General features: G+C 44.6%; 1 protein-coding gene across 1 annotated transcript in view; it reads right to left on the reverse strand.

Annotated features, from left to right (window-relative positions):
- The window catches only part of LAMC2 (laminin subunit gamma 2), a 58,724-nt gene that overhangs the window by 31,402 nt on the left and 5,779 nt on the right, over window positions 1-21,543 (reverse strand). The window contains exons 3-4 of the mRNA XM_082615440.1: window positions 7,781-7,969; window positions 2,783-2,918 (exon numbers count right to left, since the gene is read on the reverse strand). Coding sequence (XP_082471566.1) covers window positions 2,783-2,918; window positions 7,781-7,969 — 325 coding nt within the window. The remainder of the gene's footprint in view (window positions 1-2,782; window positions 2,919-7,780; window positions 7,970-21,543) is intronic.

Genomic DNA, 21,543 nt, shown 5'->3' on the forward strand with positions numbered 1-21,543 from the left:
TAAAGAGGAGGGGGGCTTCCCTGGTGGCGCAGTGGTTGAGAGTCCGCCTGCCGAGGCAGGGGACGTGGGTTCGTGCCCTGGTCCGGGAGGATCCCACATGCCACGGAGCGGCTGGGCTTTTGAGCCATGGCCGCTAAGCCTGCGTGTCCGGAGCCTGTGCTCCGCAACGGGGGAGGCCACAACAGTGAGAGGCCCACGTACTGCAAAAAAAAAAAAAAAAAAAAAGAGGAGGGGTTTGCCCCAGAATGTAAACCACATTCATCACAAAACTGTTTAGTTTAGTTTGGTTGACTGTTTGGGTCAGTTGACATTAAAAAAAAAAAAAAAGTTCTCATTTGTTTCCCTATTGTTTAATTCAGTGGTGTCTGCTTTCATCGTGATTGATTCCATCTACTTGCTTTTGGTTCATTTAGTTCTTTCTTCTGGTGACACTTCTATTGACATATAATTCATACCATGTAATTCACCCATTTAAAGTATACAATTCAATGGGTTTTAGTTGACCCTCAGAGTTGTGCAACCAGCACCACAACCAAGTTTAGAACACTTTTATTACTCCAGAAAGATACCCCGTGTCCTTTAGGAATCACCCTCATTCCCTCCCTCCAGCCCTAGACAACCACTGACCAACTTTTGTCTCTGTAGATTTGCCTGTTCTGAACATTTCCTATAAATGGAATGGAACAACATGTGGCCTTTTGTGTTTGGCTTCTTTCACTTAATATGTTTTCAAGATTCATCCATGTTGATTCAACCATGTATCAGTAGTTCCTTCTTTTTATGGCTGAATAAAATCCTGTAACGTGAATATACTAGTTTGTTCATCCATTCATTGGAATGGACATTTGGGTTGTTTCCACTTTTTAGCTATTATGAATAATGCTAATGTGAACATCTGTGGACAAGTTTCTGTGCAGATACGTATGTTTTCATATCTCTTGAACGTATACCTAGGAGTTAAATTGCTACTAGTTTCGCTGATTTTTTTTTTTTTTTTGGTCGCAAGACTTTCTCGATGAAAAATAATCAGTATTTTCCTCATTTAATTTTAGCACAATCTCCTTGACTTGTGCAGACTAGAGCTTTGACTAATGACTGACTCATCAAAGCACCGGTATCTGTCACTGCATTTGGCACATAAGCACATGTGTTTATCTCATGCATCTAAAACCAAGTCTGTTGTCTTTTCCCTACTGACCTGCTCCCCCTCTGACTGCCCCGTGACCCCAGCAAATCCTGCCAAGCCTGCATCTGACTCCTCATCCCTCACATTCCTCATCCAGTCAGATGTCAAGTCCCAACCAGCTTCCTGAAGATTTCTTTCCCAGTCTTCATCTTCCCACAGTATCCTCCCCATCTTGGTCCCTCTATACCATTATCAGGGTCCTCTGAGAAACATGTGTTCAGCATCTGCTGGTGGCTAAGCACCAGGGATAGTAAGAAATAGGAAATAGCCATGTTCTCTAGGAGTCTCAAGGCAGGGCAGATACATGAACAGCAATGGCAATAAAGCATAACGCCAGTGTAACTGAGCTGGAGCACCCTCTGTGTGCCTCTTCCTGCAGTGGTGAGCAAGACAAAGCCCAAGTGGGGCTTACATTCTAGTGGGAGAGACAGATAAACAGATGCATGTAGAAAATAAGAGACTGTAAAACAACAGAGTCAGAACACGGAGGGGTGGGGACTGGTCTGGAAGGCCTCTGTGAAGAGATGGACGAGGTGGGGATGGAGCCAGTGAAGCTCTGCATGGCTCTGAAGGAGGGAAGAGTGTTCTAGACCAAGGCCGAAGTCACATAGGCTTGGCTCCTTTGAAGAAGAAAAGGAAGGCTGGGAGGGGGTGAGAAATGGAGCAGTAGCCTAAGGCCAAGGCTGGAGGGGGCAGGAGGGTCTTGCAGGGCCCTACCTGCCTAGATAAGAAGTTTGGATCTCATTCTAGGTGGGCAAGGAGCTAATGGAAATTTGAAGCAGAGTTGGGATACAACACACGTCATAGTTTACAAGGGTTTACAAAAGAGAGACAGGGCCCAGGGAGGGGTCAGGGAGGTCTGGGAGAGAACAAGCCACATAAAGGCCCGGATGGTAAGAGAACTTGGGCCAGTGGTAATGGGGATGGTGCAGGCATGGCTGCTGGGTGGGTCTCATAGGGGCAAGGGGCTGGAAACATGGGCAATGGGGAGGCGATTCCTCTGTGGGTGGCCTTCTAGCCAATGGCTTCCCTGTCAAGCTCCCCCTCCTCTAAGCCAGCCCAACACCCTGCCAGCTCTGCATCTCTGTGGGTTGGTCATGTGATTTCTAATGTATGCTCCACCTTCTTCCAAAAAGGAAGTTGAGGAGGGATAGAGAATGCTTCAAGCTAAAGGGGATTAAAATTATGCAGAAAGTTCTTCTACTCTGAGTCTGTTTATTTGAAACGAGTTCCAAGTTAAAACTTGAAGGACTCTTTACTTCCATCCTAGTTCATCTAAAGGAGGGGCAGTTGTCAGGGTGAAGACCACAGGCTCCAGAGACAAAACTCTGAGCCTGAATTTTCAGTCCACCCTCACCAGCAACACTGGGCATCTTATTTATCCTCTCACGATTTCAGTTTCTTATCTTTAACACAAGCATAAGGCTAATCCCAATTTTTTAGGATTATTGTGAGGAGTCAGTGAGATGACCCACGTGAGGTCCTCGAAACGGTGTTTCAGTAACTCAGTTAATCAGTAAATGTTAAGTGGTCCCTAATGTTGATACAATTGCCATTATTCACAGCGGAAGCCACAGTGACGGGGCAGGCACTTACAGGAGCCTCTGGTCTTGGGTGCACCCAGCCTCAGTGAGGGTGTGGAAGCCTGGCAGGCAGCGGTCACACCTGTCTCCTGTCACACCTGGCTTACAGCTGCATCGTCCAGCATTGTCACATCGAGCGCTAAGAGAACCTGTGACCACAAGGTAGGGAAAAGGAAAGAAGAAAAGGACATATTTAATTTATGCAACATTAGGAAGAAAATGTCACCCTGTGGGAGCTCAATAAATACTAAGTAATAACCACCACCTGCTGCTTCTAGTAATTCTTTCACATTATCTGGATATGCATCCACCCACTAGGGAAAAGTCCTGACAGCCAAGGATAGCTTCTTCAGGGAAAGGAACAGAAATGACTCCTGAACGCATTATTATTTATATATCTACTCTGGTTTCAACATTAAGTAGTTTGTCAAATCCTTGAGATCTCAAGAAGGGACACTGGTGAATGAGCACTTCGGCCTCCACAAAGACAGGATGAGAAAGTGAGCCACATTCTCCCTTATCTCTGGCAGGCAAACGCCATCTTTTAAGGGGCAGTGCTTGTATGGTATGATTTTAAGAGTACAAAAAAGCCTCTTAACCAAAAGCACCTCTACCTACCTGGAGTGGCAGAAATTCTCACCCTTGGAGCATCACCCCTTGTAAGGAGTGAAGACCCTGTGCATTTTACCTGGTTTGGGGCACTAGAGTACTTGTCCTATGATTAATTTTTTATAGACATGCTCTGTAAAATGGGACCTCGCAGACTGAGTATTGATGAAAGGCAAGAGGTGCTCAGGATAACAAAATGTGCCACTCTGGAATCCAGCCACCCCTCACCGCACCCCCTTCCACACCCCAGTTCCAGCCTCCATCTTCTCTCACCCGGACCCTGCCTCACACTCTTCCTCCCGCCTCCATCCTTGCCTCCCTATGCTCCATTCTCTCTACAGAAGCCAGAGTGCTCCTTTTCAAACGGAATTCAGATCATATGACTCGTCTGTTTAAGTCTTCCAGTGGGTCCCCACTCTGAGCGGAATAAAGTGCAAACTCTGTACCACGGCCTACAAACTCGACCTCTCTTGCTTCATCTCCCGCTCTCCTTCACTGAGGTCCAGCTCCCCAGCTCCCCTCCCTGTTCCTGGAACGTGCCAACTGCTTCTCTCCTCTGGGCATTTGCACCTGCTTCTCCCTCAGCCTGGATGCTCTTTCCCCAGAACCTCCCCTCCTTGGCCCATTCTCAGCACTTAACATTTTGATTAAATATTACTTCCCTAGAGAAACCTTCTCTGACTCTCATATCTAAAATATCCACCCCACTGCTACCCCAGTCCTTAGCCCTGCTTACCAATGACTACCTCAGCTTATGTTCCCTGCTGTATCCCCAGCACCCAACACAAAGAAGAGGCTCAGAAATCTGTTGGATTCATTAACCCTTAAGAAAGAGGATGTGGCTATTGTGAAAGGAGTTAGGAAAAAGCCAAAAGATGAGGTGGAAGGTGGCTCACCCACTTGATAACTTCCCAGCAGTTGGCGAAATTATAAAGTAATCCTTATATTCCAACTAACTGTGATAATTAGGCTATTCATAATCTGTAAAGTCAACAGAACTCTAGCCATTAGCTCCTTTTTTTTTTCCTAATTTCTTACCAGTCTGTGAACTTTTTTTTTTTTTTTTTTTGCGGTACGTGGGCCTCTCACTGTTGTGGCCTCTCCCGCTGCGGAGCACAGGCTCTGGACGCGCAGGCTCAGCAGCCATGGCTCACGGGCCCAGCCGCTCCACGGCATGTGGGATCCTCCCAGACCGGGGCACGAACCCGCGTCCCCTGCGTCGGCAGGCGGACGCTCAGCCACTGCGCCACCAGGGAAGCCCCAGTCTGTGAACTTTTAATTCACTTGTGGATACAATTCAAATCAATAAAAGTACTGGCTCTGTATCTATAGCCGCAGGTGAAACATGAAATACATTAGTCACATTCACAGTTAGAGTCTGTGAAAGTCTCCATGTCAACTTTGTAACACTTGAAAGGGCCCTCAGCGATAATAACAGACACTACATTTTTTGAGCACCTGCTACGTGTGAGACACTGAATTGGGTGCTTTATATTAGCTCGCCGTATCTACTGGTGAATTAAGAACTGATGGAAGGATAACAAATCCATTTGTGGATAATAGGGAGTTCTCAGAGGATCAGGCAGGTGGCGATGAGATCAGATGTGCAGTTTAGAAGGTCAACTCTAGAGCAACTGCAGGATGGCTTGGGGACAGGAGAGCAGCAGGCTCTCAGGGCAAAAATCCTCCCCTGACACGATGGCCCAGATTAGAGGAGTCTGGATGAGAAGGGGAGGAGGCACATGCTGTGAGAGCCACCGCAGATGTAGAATGAACAGACCTGGGATATGGATGATGGGGTGGGGGGGTCAACATAGACGACAGCAGGTCCCCAGAGGGCACCGCTAGATATGAGGCTCCTGACAAACCAGAGAAGGCCAGAGGAGGAACAGGGCCTCACAGTGAATCATCAAGAGAAGATAACCAGGGCTTCCCTGGTGGCGCAGTGGTTGAGAGTCCGCCTGCCGATGCAGGGGACACGGGTTCGTACCCCTGTCCGGGAAGATCCCACATGCCGCAGAGCGGCTGGGCCCGTGAGCCATGGCCGCTGAGCCTGCGCGTCTGGAGCCTGTGCTCCACAACGGGAGAGGCCACAACAGTGAGAGGCCCACATACCGCAAAAAAAAAAAAAAAAAAAAAAGAGAACAAGCCCAATATCATTGATGTCTACATAAATCTCAAGAATTTAGGTATTGGGGAGGAAAACACACACACACACACACACACACACACACACACGGTGAATCTCAAAGCATCCACAAAACGTTATCAGGGTTATAAGAATTGAGGATAATTCAGCCCTGTTGCTGAGCCCACAAAATCATCACTTAAAAATAAGCCTAGTTGCTATATTTAGGAGAAATTGATATGACATCCAAAATCTGTGACCACTTTGGGGATTATGAATGCTGTTGGCTTCATTTGCCATGCATGGAATGGTAGCTTTTGGTAAGATGAATTCTGCATTTGAAATTGAATATACAACAAATTCCCTTGGGAAGTTACTATTTGAAAGTGAAAAATACCTCCTGGCTGGTTGGGCAACTGAGAAATCACATAGGGAATTAAATTTGTGCCACTGATTTAGTGACCTGTGCAGCCAACATGTAGCCAGAGATGGTGCATGGTGGGTACAGTCCCTGCCACCAACATGCCACTCAGCCCTCGTTTCATAAATTCCCTCTCTAAGCCTCTGATACCTCATTTGTAAAATGAACATCATAATAGCACCCCCTTCATAGGGTTATTTGTGAAGATTAAATTAATTACTGGATGAAAGCATTTAGAAAAGTGCCTGGCATAGAGTAAGTGTGTAATGCATGGTAGCTATCATACAAGATATAAATCATCGCTGGGCTCCACTGCTTCCTACTAGGCTGTTCACCCTGAGTCTGAGATATCTATTCCCCCAAAGAAAAGAAAGAGCCAGGCTCACTGTTGCTGGGTGGGCAATGGACTACACAGAGTAAAAGAAATGATGGCGTGGTAAAGCTTCATTACCATCTCTTTTTGCTAGGCTGCAGGCTCCTTGTCTATTCTGAGACTAATAACCTTGTCTTCAGGCCAGGCTTTCCAGCAGAGCCAATTATATTTCTCATCACATTCTCGCTGATTATTTTGCTGGGATGACCCAACTCCAGTGACTCACAACAAAGCTGCATAACCTAAGGGGATACAGGGTCTTCAGAGAGGTTAAATGCCCATTAAAGTAGAATCATTTTTCTTTTAATTTTTCTTTATGACATTCTTTGATTCAGAGGGAGAATTGCTAAACCCAAAGGATTCTGGATGCTGAGTCAAAGCCACAAAGCTGAGCAAATCTGACTCAAACCACATAATAGCAGCAAGTCTGAAGAATCTGGGAATGATTGCTGGTATATGGGTCTATACCAACACAGGGTCACCCCAGTTTTCTATAAAGCTCCCTGACACACTCTACCAGCAAGTCATGGCTAGGCCAAAATCTGCCCATTTTTAGACTCTTTCAGCTGCTGCTAAGAAATGGCTCCACAGAACTACACTAAGTCATAGCCATGCACTAAGGCTACACCTTTTTGGTAGACTAATATGGATCATATTATGCTATTAAACACTTTCTGGCAAAGAGGAGAAACAGATACTACCAAGGAGGATAAAAGACAAACAAGGTAGCCTTAAAAAGTCCCAACTTATTTACCTCTCTTTCCCTCTTTACATTTACTAACTTGTCTTTACTGTCCGCCCACGATGAATATAGCAGGATGTGTGTGTCTGCATACACAAAAACTACCTATAGTTCTGAGAATACAGCAGTGGGTGATACATTTAAGAAAAACAAACAACAACAAAAACAGGCTCTCCTATGAACCAGCTGCCTTGTTAGGTGCTTCCTATTTGTTGTTCTGTTTTCTCTTGTTCACAACCCTGTGAATGACTCTAATCTGCCTATTTATTTGTCTGTCTCTTCTATTAGTATCACTTCATATTGCTAGCGCCCAGGACACCACCAGAAACAGATCTTTCTAATCTCTTATTTTTTGAGAGGTCAGCCAAAGGGACAGTTATGGATATGAAGAACTATCACTGGAAGAGTGGCAAGCTTCTTTGTTCCCAGGTCACAGACTGTTATCTGCCAGGAAAGTAATCGTGTGTCTCTCTTGGGACTAGACTTCAAACTAATGTACCCTAAAGACCACAGCTTGTTCCTATAACCCAGACTTAAGAAAAACATATTTCCTTTAAGATTGAAATTGCTAAAAAGAACAGTATCTTCCCAATTGTTCTGGAAATTGAACATCTCCCTCCTGGCCTGCTCTGTCTCTCTCCCTGCCTCCCTCCCTCCCCATTCTCTCCCCTCCCCCTCACACCCTCCCCATTCTCTCCCCTCCCCCCTCCCTCTTTCTTTCCCCCTTTATCCAGCTACCTTTGGAGTTACAATTGCAGGGTAAACAGCGGTCTCTGTCTCTCTGGCGGTAAAATCCTTCCTTGCACCTCTGGCAGTGAATGCCACCCGTGTTGTCACTGCAGTGGAGGCAGCGGAATCCATTTCCTGTCAGTCTGTGAAGTTCCTCATCAAACACGCATTGCCTGGACTTCCCATTGCAATCACAGACTAGGTTCAGGGCAAAAAAAGACATCGTCAGCAGGAAACAAGTCAGGGGCAATCCTCCCGGGCGTGTTATTATTATGAATACAAATGATGCCCAGGGTACTGCATATTAATTCAAACTGCTCAACGGCAGAAGGTAAGGGGGTCAAATGCACCACTTGATGATGGAGAGAGTTCTTGCTTTACCTAAGGAAGCAGTGCTGGTCAGGTGTTGCCTGGGAGAACCCAAGAGAACGTGAGGTCAGTGTTGCCAGACAGTGTTACTGACTCCTCCAGAGAAACCCAAAATCTTTACTGTGTGTTTCTACGTGAAAAGTCCTGATTTAAATATTTGCAAGGAATTCATTTTTAAAATTCTGTGCAAGCCCATAGTACAAGTCTATGAGCTGGAGAAGACCTGAGAACTGCCAGCTTGTGCACTCCAGCACGACTGTGTAAGAGCCGATGGTGTCATCTGTTCAGGACCCTTAGCATCCGTCCCTACAGTGATGATCAAGGCTGAGGAACAAATATTTTTTTAAATTTATTTTATTGAAGTATAGTTGATTTACAATGCTCTGTTATTTTCTAGTGTTCAGCAAAGTGATTTAGTTATACATACATATATATATATTCTTCTTCATATTCTTTTCCATTATGGTTGGTTTATTACAGGATATTGAATATAGTTCCCTGTGTTCTACAGTAGGCCCTTGTTATTTATCCATTCTATATATAATAGTTTGCATCTGCTAATCCCAAACTCAGTCTATCCCTCCCCACCCACCTTGGCAACCACAGTCCCTTCTCTGTCTGTGAGTAGTTTTCTGTTTTGTAGATGTGTTCATTTGTGTCATATTTTAGATTCCACATATAAATGATATCATATGGTATTTGTCTCTCTGTCTGACTTACTTCATTTAGTATGATAATCTCTAGGTCCATCCATGTTGCTGCAAATGGCATTATTTCATTCTTTTTTATGGGGGAGTAATATTCCATTGTGTATGTGTACTGCATCTTCTTTATCATTCATCTGTCCATGGACATTTAGGTTGCTTCCACAGCTTGGCTATTGTAAATAGTGTTGCTATGAACATAGGGGTGCATGTAACTTTTCAAATTATAGTTTTGTCCAGATAAACTCCCAGGAGTGGGATTGCTGACTCATATGGCAACTCTATTTTTAGTTTTTTGAGGAACCTCCATACTGTTTTCCACAGTGGCTGCACCAATTTACACTCCCACCAACAGTGTAGCAGGGTTCCCTTTTCTTGAGGCGCTAATATGACTGTCTGGACAGGTATTTCCTCCCCTCTCACTGCCATAAGTGTCTCTCCCAAAGCCAGGTGTCAAAAAGAACCATAGTCCCATTAAGAATGACTTTCCCCAAGTGTCTAGGAAAGTTTATCCTGTGCACGTTCCAAAGAGATTCATGGAGTGACTAACATCTCCATGTGGGACTGAAACCACCAATGAGGTAACAGGGGAAATCCTTAGTACTGTACCTGGCACACAGCAGATGCTCAAAAAATGTGTCAGGGCTTCCCTGGTGGCACAGTGGTTGAGAGTCCGCCTGCTGATGCAGGGGACGTGGGTTCGTGCCCCGGTCCGGGAAGATCCCACATGCCGCGGAGCGGCTGGGCCCGTGAGCCATGGCCACTGAGCCTGCGCATCCGGAGCGTGTGCTCCGCAATGGGAGAGACCACAACAGTGAGAGGCCCGCGTACGGCAAAAAAAAAAAAAAAAAGGGTCAGCCATGGTTTGGAAAAGGTGATGAGCCTTGAGGTAAAAAAATGGTATCAAATACCGGTTCTACTAATTCCTTAGGCAAATCACTTCAACTCTCTGAATCTTATTTCTTCTTTCAGAAATTCAGTCTTCATTATGTGCCTCCCTGGATTGTTGAAAGGACCCCACTGAGAAAAGAACATCAAGTCCTTCATCTGTGCTATTTCACCCCTAACTCACATGAAATAGGCATTGCCTTAGATGAGAAAAATGCAGCTTGGAAAGGTTAAGTAACTTGAGCCAGTGGAGAGTTGGTATTTGAACCTCTGTCTGATGCCAAAACCCACTTTCTTTCCCCCAGACACACTGTCTCCATTGGCCATGCAACCCCAGTGATAGCCTGTCTCTGGCAGTGCCCAGGGCCATGACTTACCCAGAGTACTGACTTTAAAAAGTCAGCAAATGTACCAACATGTATGGAGCAGCTGCCCTGTGCAGGCTGGGTCAGCTCTGAAGGCACAAAGGTGGCAAAGGTGACTAAGTATATCTGAAGTCACCTAAGTGACTTCCTTGCAAGAGCTCCTAAAACACTCTCTTACGCCTTTGGATGCCACCTAATCTAGGCAAAGTCAAGAACATCTATCTAGAGCCCACTCTATATCTAGGACTTTACATTCAGCAGCTCAGTTCATTCTCACAGTAACACTTTAACATGGGTTTAATTATCCCCAGTCAACAGATGAAGAAATGAATGCTTAGAGGGGGTAGGTGTCTCACCTAAGGTCACACAGCTAAGTGGCAAGGATGTAATTGCTCCCAGGTCTGTCCAATTGCAATGCCCTCACCTTTCTATGTTATCCCTATGCCTCCAAGAGCTGGCTTGCCATTGCATGTAGGTATTCTTTCTATAACTCCCTCATAGAGAATTACTCAGACCCTTCTAGAATTCTTCCTAATCTAGTAAGATGTCCCATCCCTCCTTAAACAGCACTGGTTATTACAAATTATTTTTATGCAGTTTTAAATCTGCCTCCCTTCTTGTAATTTTTACCATGTGTTCTGTTCTTCCCTGGAAAACCACACATACACATGCGCGTGCACGCGCACACACACACAGGCACACACGCTGGCATACCTACTCTCTTCTCCATTTATTTATGTACTCATCAGGTGTTTCTTTCAGGCACTGTTTTACAAGGTACTGCATCAGCCAAGTCCTTGAGTATCAGAAGATAGTTAGAGCATCTCCCTCTTTAGTCTTTTCTTCTTCAGGTTAAACTGGAGACCTGTCACCTCCAAGACTTTCAACCATTTCCCAGGTCATGATTTCTTCTTGATGCCCCTCCTAGGAACAAACTCTACTTTTCATTATCTTTCTTTAACTGACCAGAATTTACTACAGTTCTTCAAGTGTGGTTTGAACAGCTCAGCTTACAACAGGACCAGACATTATAATTCCATGGATGAGCCTAACATTCTCATTAAACTCAAAGCATATGAAGTTTGCATTCAATTCAAACTCCCAGGGCTTTTTCACAGAACTGGTGTTAAGCTGAAACTTTCCCAAAGAATGTTTGTGTAACCAATTTGTTTTTTTGGATTTCTAACAGATGTGCCACACAGCTGTCATGTGCTGTGAAATTTCTACCAGGTACCTCATTAGGCACAATTAGGAGCTAAATTCACCAGCCAGAGATCCTTGTGACGATACCCAGCGGGATCTCTACCCCAGATGACTTTTGGGAGCAATCTCAAAATAATTACAAATTTTTCATTGTCTTTTTTCTTTTTTTTTTTTTTTTTTTTGCGGTACGCGGGTCTCTCACTGTTGTGGCCTCTCCCGCTGCGGAGCACAGGCTCCGGACGCGCAGGCTCAGTGGCCATGGCTCACGGGCCCAGCCGCTCCGCGGCATGTGGGATCCTCCCGGACCGGGGCACAAACCCCTGTCCCCTGCATCGGCAGGCAGACCCTCAACCACTGCGCCACCAGGGAAGCCCCATTGTGTCTTTTTTATTCAGAACAAACTTTTTGCTGGTAGTAGTTAATTTCATAAGGAAATGATATATTTTTAGAGCACTATTTTAAAAATAGATAACCTTGTTATAATCTTTTTTTTAAACCATTTCCCTCTCCTTCTATCCTTTCTCCTTTAAAGCTCTACTATGCAAGAATTGATGTTCCTCTTTTAAATTCACAGCCTTCAATGGAGATGCAGTATAGTTCCAGCAAGGGAGGGCTTCAGCCAGCATCTCCACTCTGGAACTCAGCTACAAACCTATCGCTAAGCTACCCTCCTCTTCTCAAATGGGTTTCCCTTTAAGCCCAGGGTTATGCAGGCTGGAGTGAGGGGACCTGTGGGCCTCAGGCCTAGGGAATGTATTGGCCGCCTGTATCTGCAGTATGTGAAAATGCCAGGAAGAAACTCTCTCCAGCCTTGCCTGTGGGACCAGGCTGCACTGAGCTCAACACTTAGTTGCACTACACTTGGCTCACTATCGAATCTTCCAAACATTCACACCCAGAGACTGAGGAGAGAGAGTTTGCTCCTTTGGCATGGAATAATCCTTTCTGTCCTTGATGCATGTGAAACATGGCCTCTCTCAAGTCATCTCCCAAATTTAGACTAACTTTCCTAAGAGCAATTATTATTCATTCTCACTGCTGGAAAAAAAATCTTTATTTTTCTAATTCCAGAATATTCTTTCAACTGGGCTTAATAAAATGGGCCTCCTACAGCTTGTGCCTGGCCTTTTTTATTCTGTGACTGATTTCTGTCCAGCCACTACCAGGACACGTTGGTTGCCAAAGGGCACTGTCAGGCCAGGAGCAAGGCAACAGGGAGCAGTGGGGACGCTGACAAAAGGGCTAAAGGAAGAAGCAGCACTTCACCCCCAGCCAATGGTAGCCCCATGGGAATGATGCCTATTGTAATCAGCATTTCCACTTATGTTTTTTAAAGACAGAAATCTGGCTTTGGGTATGAAATCTACTGATTTTTAAAGGTTGGCCAAAAAATATTTTTAAAATTTTTTAAAAATAAAGCTGTGTCCGAGGGCAATACTTTGCACTGGACTCTGCTATTCTAACAGGCTGAAAACACATCTCATGCTTTAGAGAAGGAAATATAAAGCCCTACTGTATGGCACAGTGCCCGGTCCATAGTAGGTATGTGAGATATTTTTAATGAACAAATGAATGAATGTTCTCTTGAACTTCAGGAAACCCCTAGATGTGTTTCTACCATCTTCAGGACTCCATGTGGCCCCATACGTCTGGACATGCTTTAAAAATACACATACCAGACTTCACTGGTGGCGCAGTGGTTAAGAATCCGCCTGCCAAGGCAGGGGACACGGGTTCGATCCCTGATCCGGGAAGATCCCACATGCCGTGGAGCAACTAAGCCCCTGCGCCACAACTACTGAGCCGGCGCTCTAGAGCCCACAAGCCACAAGTACTGAAGCCCGCACCCCTAGAGCCCGTGCTCCGCAACAAGAGAAGCCACCAATGAGAAGCCCACGCACCGTAGCCCCCGCTCGCCGCAACTAGAGAAAGCCCACGCGGAGCAACGAAGGCCCAATGCAGCCAAAAAATTTAAAAATTAAAAAAAAAAATACAAATACCAGGGACTTCATTAGCGGTCCAGTGGTTAAGAGTCCATGCTTCCATGCAGGGGGGACGGGTTCGACCCCTGGTGGGGGAACTAAGGATCTTGCATGCTGTGAGGCAGCAGCCAAAAAAAAAAAAGTAAAAAAAAAACAAAAAACAAAAAAACCCCCAATATTTAGCAGTTACTCTCTTCCCTGTTAATTGAGGGGACACTTTTCTCCATACAACCCCAATCCAGAAAACAGCCTTCCTTGGTAACTTATATCATGATTTATTTAGATTCACAGACCTAAATACACACCTGTAATACACTTTAAAACAAGAGGATTTGCTAAAAATGCTCTTGATTATACTTTCCTTCCCTTATGTTTAGCCTTGTTCAATTTTATGTCTAGAATTTTTTTCATTTTTATTTTGTAATCTACTTGCTATTCTTCCAAATTTGGGGTCAGCTGTAAATTTTATAAATATGTTGTCTACTTTCCATCAGGGAGCCTTGACACAAAAGCAAGTGATGGAAGTATAAAGATGGGGGTCTTGAAAAAAAAAAAAAGATGGGGGTCTTGGACGTGTCCTGGGTCGGCTGGGAATCATTTGTCAAGGTCCATTCATCCAATAAATATAGATTGAGCATCTATGTGCCAGGCAGTGTTCTAGGCACTGGGGATTCAGAAGTAGACAAAACAAATAGTGTTCCAGCCTTCATGGAGTTTTCATGCGAATTGGAGGAAAAGAAAATAAACAAGGTAAATAACATAGGGAGAATATGGGGATAGCAATATTTGTTAAGGAGAAATACATAAAGCAGTGAAAGGAAATAGGTAGCTGGAGGTGGGTAAAGAGATTAGGAAGGGAGGGTTGAAAAGTGCCATATGCTGGTTTACTATTTTATCTCTACTTTGATATCTGTCTGTTCATGATCTTTGGCTATTTGTCTATCAGGCACGATGTTTTAAATTATCATGAATTATTTCTATAACAAATGTATCAAACTATTCACCTGTCATTTTGTTGCAGATTTTCCTTTCCCTCTCTGGATAAATCCCCTTTCTCTCCAAAGGACCTCACTGATAGATTTTGTCTAACTGATTTTTACTCCTTTTTCTCCTTCCTTCTGTTCTCAATGAGATGTATATTTATTTCATTCATTTTAGACACTGGGACTTCGTGAGCCAGCAAGATTCCTTTCTTTTTTTATTTTATTTTTATTTTTGGCTGTGTTGGGTCTTCATTGCTGCACGCGGGCTTTCCCCAGTGGCGGCGAGCCGGGGCTACTCTTCATGGCGGTGTGCAGGCTTCTCATTGCAGCAGCTTCTCTTGCTGTGGAGCACAGGCTCTAGGTGAGCGAGCTTCAGTAGTTGTGACTCACGGGCTCTAGAGTGCAAGCTCAGTAGTTGTGGTGCACAGGCTTAGTTGCTCCACGGCATGTGGGATCTTCTCGGACCAGGGCTCAAACCTGTGTCCCCTGCATTGGCAGGTGGATTCTTAACCACTGTGCTACCAGGGAAGCCCTGAGCCGGCAAGATTTCTATAGTCCTGCGCCAGCAAGATTTCAATAAAGGGAGTTGCAATGTTTTATTTCGTCAAATAAGACATTAAATATATACTTATTTGACATTTACTGGGCTTTGTCACATACTCATCATGTTATCCTTGTTTTCCTCACTTCACCATGGACAGGTACGGGTCCAGGACCTGGCATTAAACTATCACTGTACCAGAAAATATAGAAACAAATCAGACTCAGACCCTGAATAGACCTGAAGCCTTATAGGGTCTAAGAATTAAAAGCAGCAGGATCTTTCTCCCTGTTTCACTGAACTCTGTATCATAGGAGCCAGGTCCTACCCACTACTCTTACTTGACTATTCATTTGTATGGTACTCTTTCCAAATTAGGGACATCTCTTCAAGGTTTTGTCTTTTCCTCTCTCCACCCCCTCACTCTACTTCATTAAATCTTTGCCCTGTCAGCGGGGATGATCTCCACAGCTAAAGGAACGAGATTCATCAAGTTCACCTCAAGCCCTGCATAAACCGAATCATTCACTGATTTTCATGTATTTCTTTCAGTCTAGTAAAGCTTGGGTGGTAATTGTGTCTGACTCCAATGTATACTGCTTCTTTGGCACTTAAGCATTTATTATCATAATAACTATAATAGCATACCATCACTGACCCTCAAGGTGCTTCTTAGAAAAGCCTGCCGGGCAGCCAGACACAGGCTGATCTGCCCACCACCACCCACGTTCCCCTCCAGGAGGAAGATCCAGGAGTTGGAAACTCTACAGACAATGCAGCAACGTGTGTGGACTGCCTCAGGCTCACCTAACACTCCCACCCTCGCTCAAACACACAACTCTAACGGGTCAGGACAGGAAGCTCAGGGGCAAAGGCCGTTTCCAAGCTGTATCCTTCGGAGAATGAAAGGAAACTGAAAATATTTCCTAGGGTTGTACTTGGGGCAAGGTCTTGGTATAATCAGCATCAGTGGCTGCAGTTCATCAAGACCTCATTTTAAATTCCCCAGAGGAAACATTACAAGCAATTACAAGAACGTTTCAACAATCTGGCATTCATATGGTCAATTGTGTACAAGCAGATCCTCTTTCTATTGTTCTAAATGTAAAAAAGCACAGCTCTGTTTTTCACCAAGCTGATCTAATTTCCACTTTCCTATGATGGAACATCAATGTTTTTAGTGTTCTAACAGTAACAACAAAATTTCAAATCCAAACTCCTCTCAAAAACCCTGAAGATTTGGCCCTGCTGACCTCTCCAACTTGACCTCGGTCCTCTTTCTAGCTCTTGTTCACTGGACTCCAACACATAGACCCTCGCACCCACGAATCCTGGGATGCACCAAGCTCTTTCCCTCCTCGGACCTTTAGGCTTGCTCTTTTCTTTGCCTGGGCACTACCTGCTCACACCCTCCCTAAACCTATGCGGCAGCCAGAGAGATCTTAGGAACATAAATTAGATGGTGTTCGGTCTCTGTTGATAACCCTTTAAGAGCTTCTCCCTCTGGATGCCCACAGGTCTTCATCCCCATCTCTCTCTTGGCACTTATCACTACATCTTGAGTCATCACTATTTGTGTACATGACTTACTTCCTCTATAGCATTTCTCACTTTTGTACCCCATAGTAGCTAGTACAGGGCTTGAGACTGTGACTGGTGGATGAATGGCTGGCTGGAAGGACTGGTTAGCTAGAAGGATAGCAGGCAGTCTGACTCTAAGAAAAGCCAAACAAGAACTGGAACTTACAGAAATCCCCCAGGACTCTAGGGACCCAATATGAAATTTTCTCAACACAATACATAGAGTTCTCATTGTCTAGATATATGGCATTCGGTGTAAAATAACTAATGTCTGTACCCAAAAAAATACGTGGTGAGATGAGAACAGAAAGAATTGTGAGAGGAATGTGATACTTCGTTAGAAGGAGTTGTCTGAGACTTTCAGGTTGCTGCTCTCACCGGATGAACTATTTCTGTGCCAGGACTGCCTGTCCTCTGTGTGTGAGCCCGGAGCTGCCATCTCAAAGGGCAGCACGCCTAGGGCTGCGCGGGAGGAGGGGCGAGGGGAGGAGGCAGGCGTGAGACCATGAGATCAGTTTGCCGTGATCAGGCAGCCTTGACAGGTAGTGTACTTGGCTGCTGTGTGGGACTATCTCAGGAGCTAGGAATCTGATCGTCATGTTTGAACCTGACAGTGTGTGCTGGCTGCTCTTACACTGAGCTTTGCTGCTCTTGCTACCATGTCAGCTGCTTAGTGCACTAATACTGATTTAGTGAAACAGCAGCAAGTTTATAATAAGTTGCCCATAATCTCCTGTGGATGAGTCCACGTATAAACCACGTAGAAACAGTGCTCAATTCTCTTCCTTACTTAGAGGAAAGGTGTGTGCCTTGTGTTTCATTTCTGGTATTTTGTGCCCCGCATTCCCTTTCTGAGACATTGAATGTTTTTCTCTCTCCTTCCTTTTTGAAACTCTCTTCCCTTGGATACTGTGATGCTGTACTGTACTGTACTTCCCCTTGGCTTATGACCCTCACCCCCTGCCCCATCCAAGTCTTTGCGGGATCCTCTCCTTGCCCCAACTCGAAGTGTTGGTGTTCCTCAAGGCTCAGTCCTGAACTTCCATGCCTCTCACTGAAGAACTCTCTCATCCAAGCCAAGGGCTTCAATAAGCACAACGGGTATTGACATACCAAGATACTTTCCTGGCTCAGAATTCATTCTCAACTCTAGACCCTCATGCCCAGTCATCCACTTTACATTTCCAGCTGATTGTCTCATAAGCTGTTTACACAAAACATGTTTAAAACCAAACTTGTGATTGTCATCCCTTCAAATCAGAAAGCTGGGAACTATCCTTATAGGGTCTCCATCTTTCTCGCTTGACTCTATTTTATTCAACTCCCAACTTTATTGATATAACTGTCTACATAGCTCAAGTCCACCCAACTCTATCTCCACTATGGCCACTCTACACCAAACCCCAGCCACCGCTTGCCTGCAAAGCTTCATAACTGGATCCCCTGCAACTTCTCTTGCCTCCCTTCACTCAGTAGTCAGAAAAACTTTTCCAAATACAAATTTTACCAATACCTCCCTGCTTCAAACTCTCTGACACCTTTCCTTTACTTTTAGGATAAAGACCAGAACTCCTTAACATTGCCTACAAAGACTTCCACGGCCTAATCCTATCTACTTTTCCAGACTAATTTCACATAACACTCCCCACTGGGACCTCCTCATCTCTCTGCCATTCATTTCACTTATATTTCATTTTAGGTCTTGACTTCCTCTGTTTCTTAAAATTCTTGCTGCAGAGGACAAGCATCCTGGTGGGGAGATGTGGATTGGGGCTACGCAACCTCAACCATTCTCTTACCTTTGGTTTGTTCAAAGAAGTTATGCTAAAAATTCAATCTTCATTTATTATTATTTAGATATCATTCCCTTCCTCTGAGTCAAAGAACTGGCCTTATGTACACTGACAACCTTTTCTGCTCAAAGGTAGCAAACTTCACCTCCAGGAAGTCAGCTATAATGAGGCCCTTCATTAGGAAGTCCAAATATAAATAACTAGATAGAAAATGGTGACCAAAAGTAAAGGTGAGAATAGTATACTCTAAAAAAACCTGACAGATGCTCATTTTCAGAAGAAAAGCAATTGTTGAAATTACCTCCAAATCAGAGATACTCAGGATGACAAGATGAGTATTTTTTTTTTAATTTTTTATTTATTTATTTATGGCTGTGTTGGGTCTTCGTTTCTGTGCGAGGGCTTTCTCTAGTTGCGGCAAGTGGGGGCCACTCTTCATCGCGGTGCGCGGGCCTCTCATTATCGCGGCCTCTCTTGTTGCGGAGCACAGGCTCCAGACGCGCAGGCTCAGTAATTGTGGCTCACGGGGCTAGCTGCTCCGCGGCATGTGGGATCTTCCCAGACCAGGGCTCGAACCCATGTCCCCTGCATTGGCAGGTAGATTCTCAACCACTGCACCACCAGGGAAGCCCAAGATGAGTATTTTTCTTAAATTATGATAAAAAGATGAAAATGCTCATCTTTTTTAGATTTAAAACCTCCTCCATGAGATTTTTCTTTCCAAAGCTTAATATGTTTCTCAGCTTGGGTAAATACTTTAAAACAAAATCTGAACATTTCATCATTTAAAGTGATCTTGAATTTTATGGTTTGATGTGTGACTGCTTCCAGTTTCAGATTCTTCAGGTCTGTCACAATATGTTTTCTAAATAGAATAAGAAAACTGAAATGGCACGTCCCTCGCTAAGAGTTTTTTAACTGAATTCCTTTCTCTGCCTCACATTTTTCACAGCTGTCTTATAGGCCAGCACAGCCAGGACCACTGGTGCCCTATCCTGCCTGATCGTTTGTTTCCCTGGACGTGTAAATGTCCAAGCAGTGCAAGTTAGCCTGTGACATGAAGTGTTCTGAGGAGAGGAACAACAGAGGTCGGTGTTCTAATCGCATGGGCAATTTTGAAGGCTAGAACACGGACAAATCGTTTCAACTCTAAGTCATCAAGAGTCAATGAAACTTAGATCACCACATTTTCCTTTTGAATGACTATGGCTTAAAAGCAGTCACCTATTTGCATCAAGAGTTCATAGCACATTTTATTATAACCTAGACTTAGAAAGGGCACACTTGGACTGTGGATGACTCAGCCTGGTGGGGACTAGACCAGGAGATGACACCTGGAGATGTCTTCCCTAACACCCCACCAGGGCCCAGGCAGACAGTGGGGAGAGGGAAAGAAACCCCAGTGAACAGAGGGGTTGGGGATGCCAATTTTTGTCTGAGTAGCAAAGGTGAGAGGGAAGAGAAGGTTAGGACACAAGGGACACAGGAGAGGCTCCCTTCTCTTACACCCGGCGTCTTTAAGGGCTCGACTCCAAGACAGCTGGTGTCAGCTACAGGGTGTGATCAACGGTGATCGCGGTGAGGATTCTATCACCGCATGTAACCCTACACCCTTCTGACCACAGAAACTGCTGTAGAAATTTCTATATCTCCATGAGATCATCTGTAAAGAAAAGCATCCCAATACAGAAAGCACATCTGACTGTTAATCAAAGAGCATAGTGTTCTTTGAGCACTTGCTACATGGTCCAGGCAAAGGTGTCATATGCCCCTTTAAGAAGCAGCTGAAGTAAAGGATATTAGAGAGTCCAGGACAGCTAGAGGTGGCCCCTGAAGCAATGAGGACCAAAAGGAAAGAAATCATGTATGACGAGTCTGAATAAAGAAAAGTTTAAAAGGCAATTCTGACTTGTACTGAAATGCTTTTCGGAGTATACATTAAATGTGGTTTTTCAATTGCTTAAATTTGTGTTTTGTTGGCTCCTTAAAAAAAAGTTACCTAATGATTCTTCCTCTTTAAACCTTTCATTGCTTTTATGAACAAGACATTTTTGTACAAGGAGATTAGCCACAGATTTTTTGCTATCACTACATTCCTTCACAAAGATACACACATTTAGGTATGTGCCTGCTTACTATGCACCACTAGAGTTCTTAGTTTTGCCAAAAGAACGTGGTAATTCATGTACGTTACAACTTTGGAAAAAGTATGGAATGCATTTATAAGACCTTCCTTAAAGATTCATTGCTGAAAAAACTCCATTTGAAAATAATAAATTAAAATTGTATTGCCTAAAGACAATGGTCTTTAGGAGCCCAGCCATTTTCATCTATCCATAAAGAGAAGTAACAAATATTCTAAGAAGAGTTTGGACCATGAAGCCTCCAGCAGGGAGTGGGAGCAACATGTCCTGCATCCCAGTCAGACAAATGGGCTGCTGCTCTGCTGTCATTTCCCACGCTAGGTCATCTGTGGCCTGGGTTCTCTCCCCTCAGATCTCAGCACATGAAGACCCCCTCCTACCATGTCCCACGTACAACCCCCTGGATGAGGCAAGAGCGGCAGCTTTGGGACGCTGTTGGATCCACTGCTCTCACAAAGTAGACCAGCCTATTGAAATGAGAAATGGTCTTTAAACGTTAGGAGTTTCCTCTCTTCAAGAGCAAAACGGGTAGCGATTTGAAAGAGCAGTAAATATGTATGAAGCTTAAGGGTCAATGCTCTGGCTGTGAAACTGAAAGACTTCAAAATATATACCAATAGTCTCCAGCAGAGAGAGAAAATACCTCTGGGCACAACAATGCTTAAATAAATTCAGGGGTTTCCCTGGTGGTGCAGTGGTTAAGAATCCGCCTGCCAATGCAGGGGACACGGGTTCGAGCCCTGGTGTGGGAAGATCCCACAGGCCGCGGAGCAACTAAACTTGTGCACCACAGCTACTGAGCCTGCGCTCTAGAGCCCGCGAGCCACAACTACTGAGCCCATGAGCCACAACTACTGAAGCCCGCGTGCCTAGAGTCCGTGCTCCACAATAAGAGAAGCCACGGCAATGAGAAGCCTGTGCACAGCAACGAAGAGTAGCCCCCGCTCACCACAACTAAAGAAAGCCCGCGCACAGCAACAAAGCCCAACAGAGCCATAAATAAATAAATAAATAAATAAATAAATAAATAAATAAATAAATTCAAAACATTGACAGGTGAAGCAGAAAGGCTTATTGCTGTCCCTCAACTGTCCTGAGCCACTTGGTCAATTCCAAGCTGTGTGATAATCTATAAACAGAGTTGAACAAAGAGAAGAGGAAACATGGTAGTCTGAAATCTGTTCTTTTATCAGGGCCCCAGGGACTGGAGTTTGTGCTT

Source organism: Mesoplodon mirus (assembly GCF_964341445.2).
Source record: "Mesoplodon mirus genome assembly, chromosome: 3".
Classification (NCBI taxonomy): Eukaryota; Metazoa; Chordata; class Mammalia; order Artiodactyla; family Ziphiidae; genus Mesoplodon; species Mesoplodon mirus.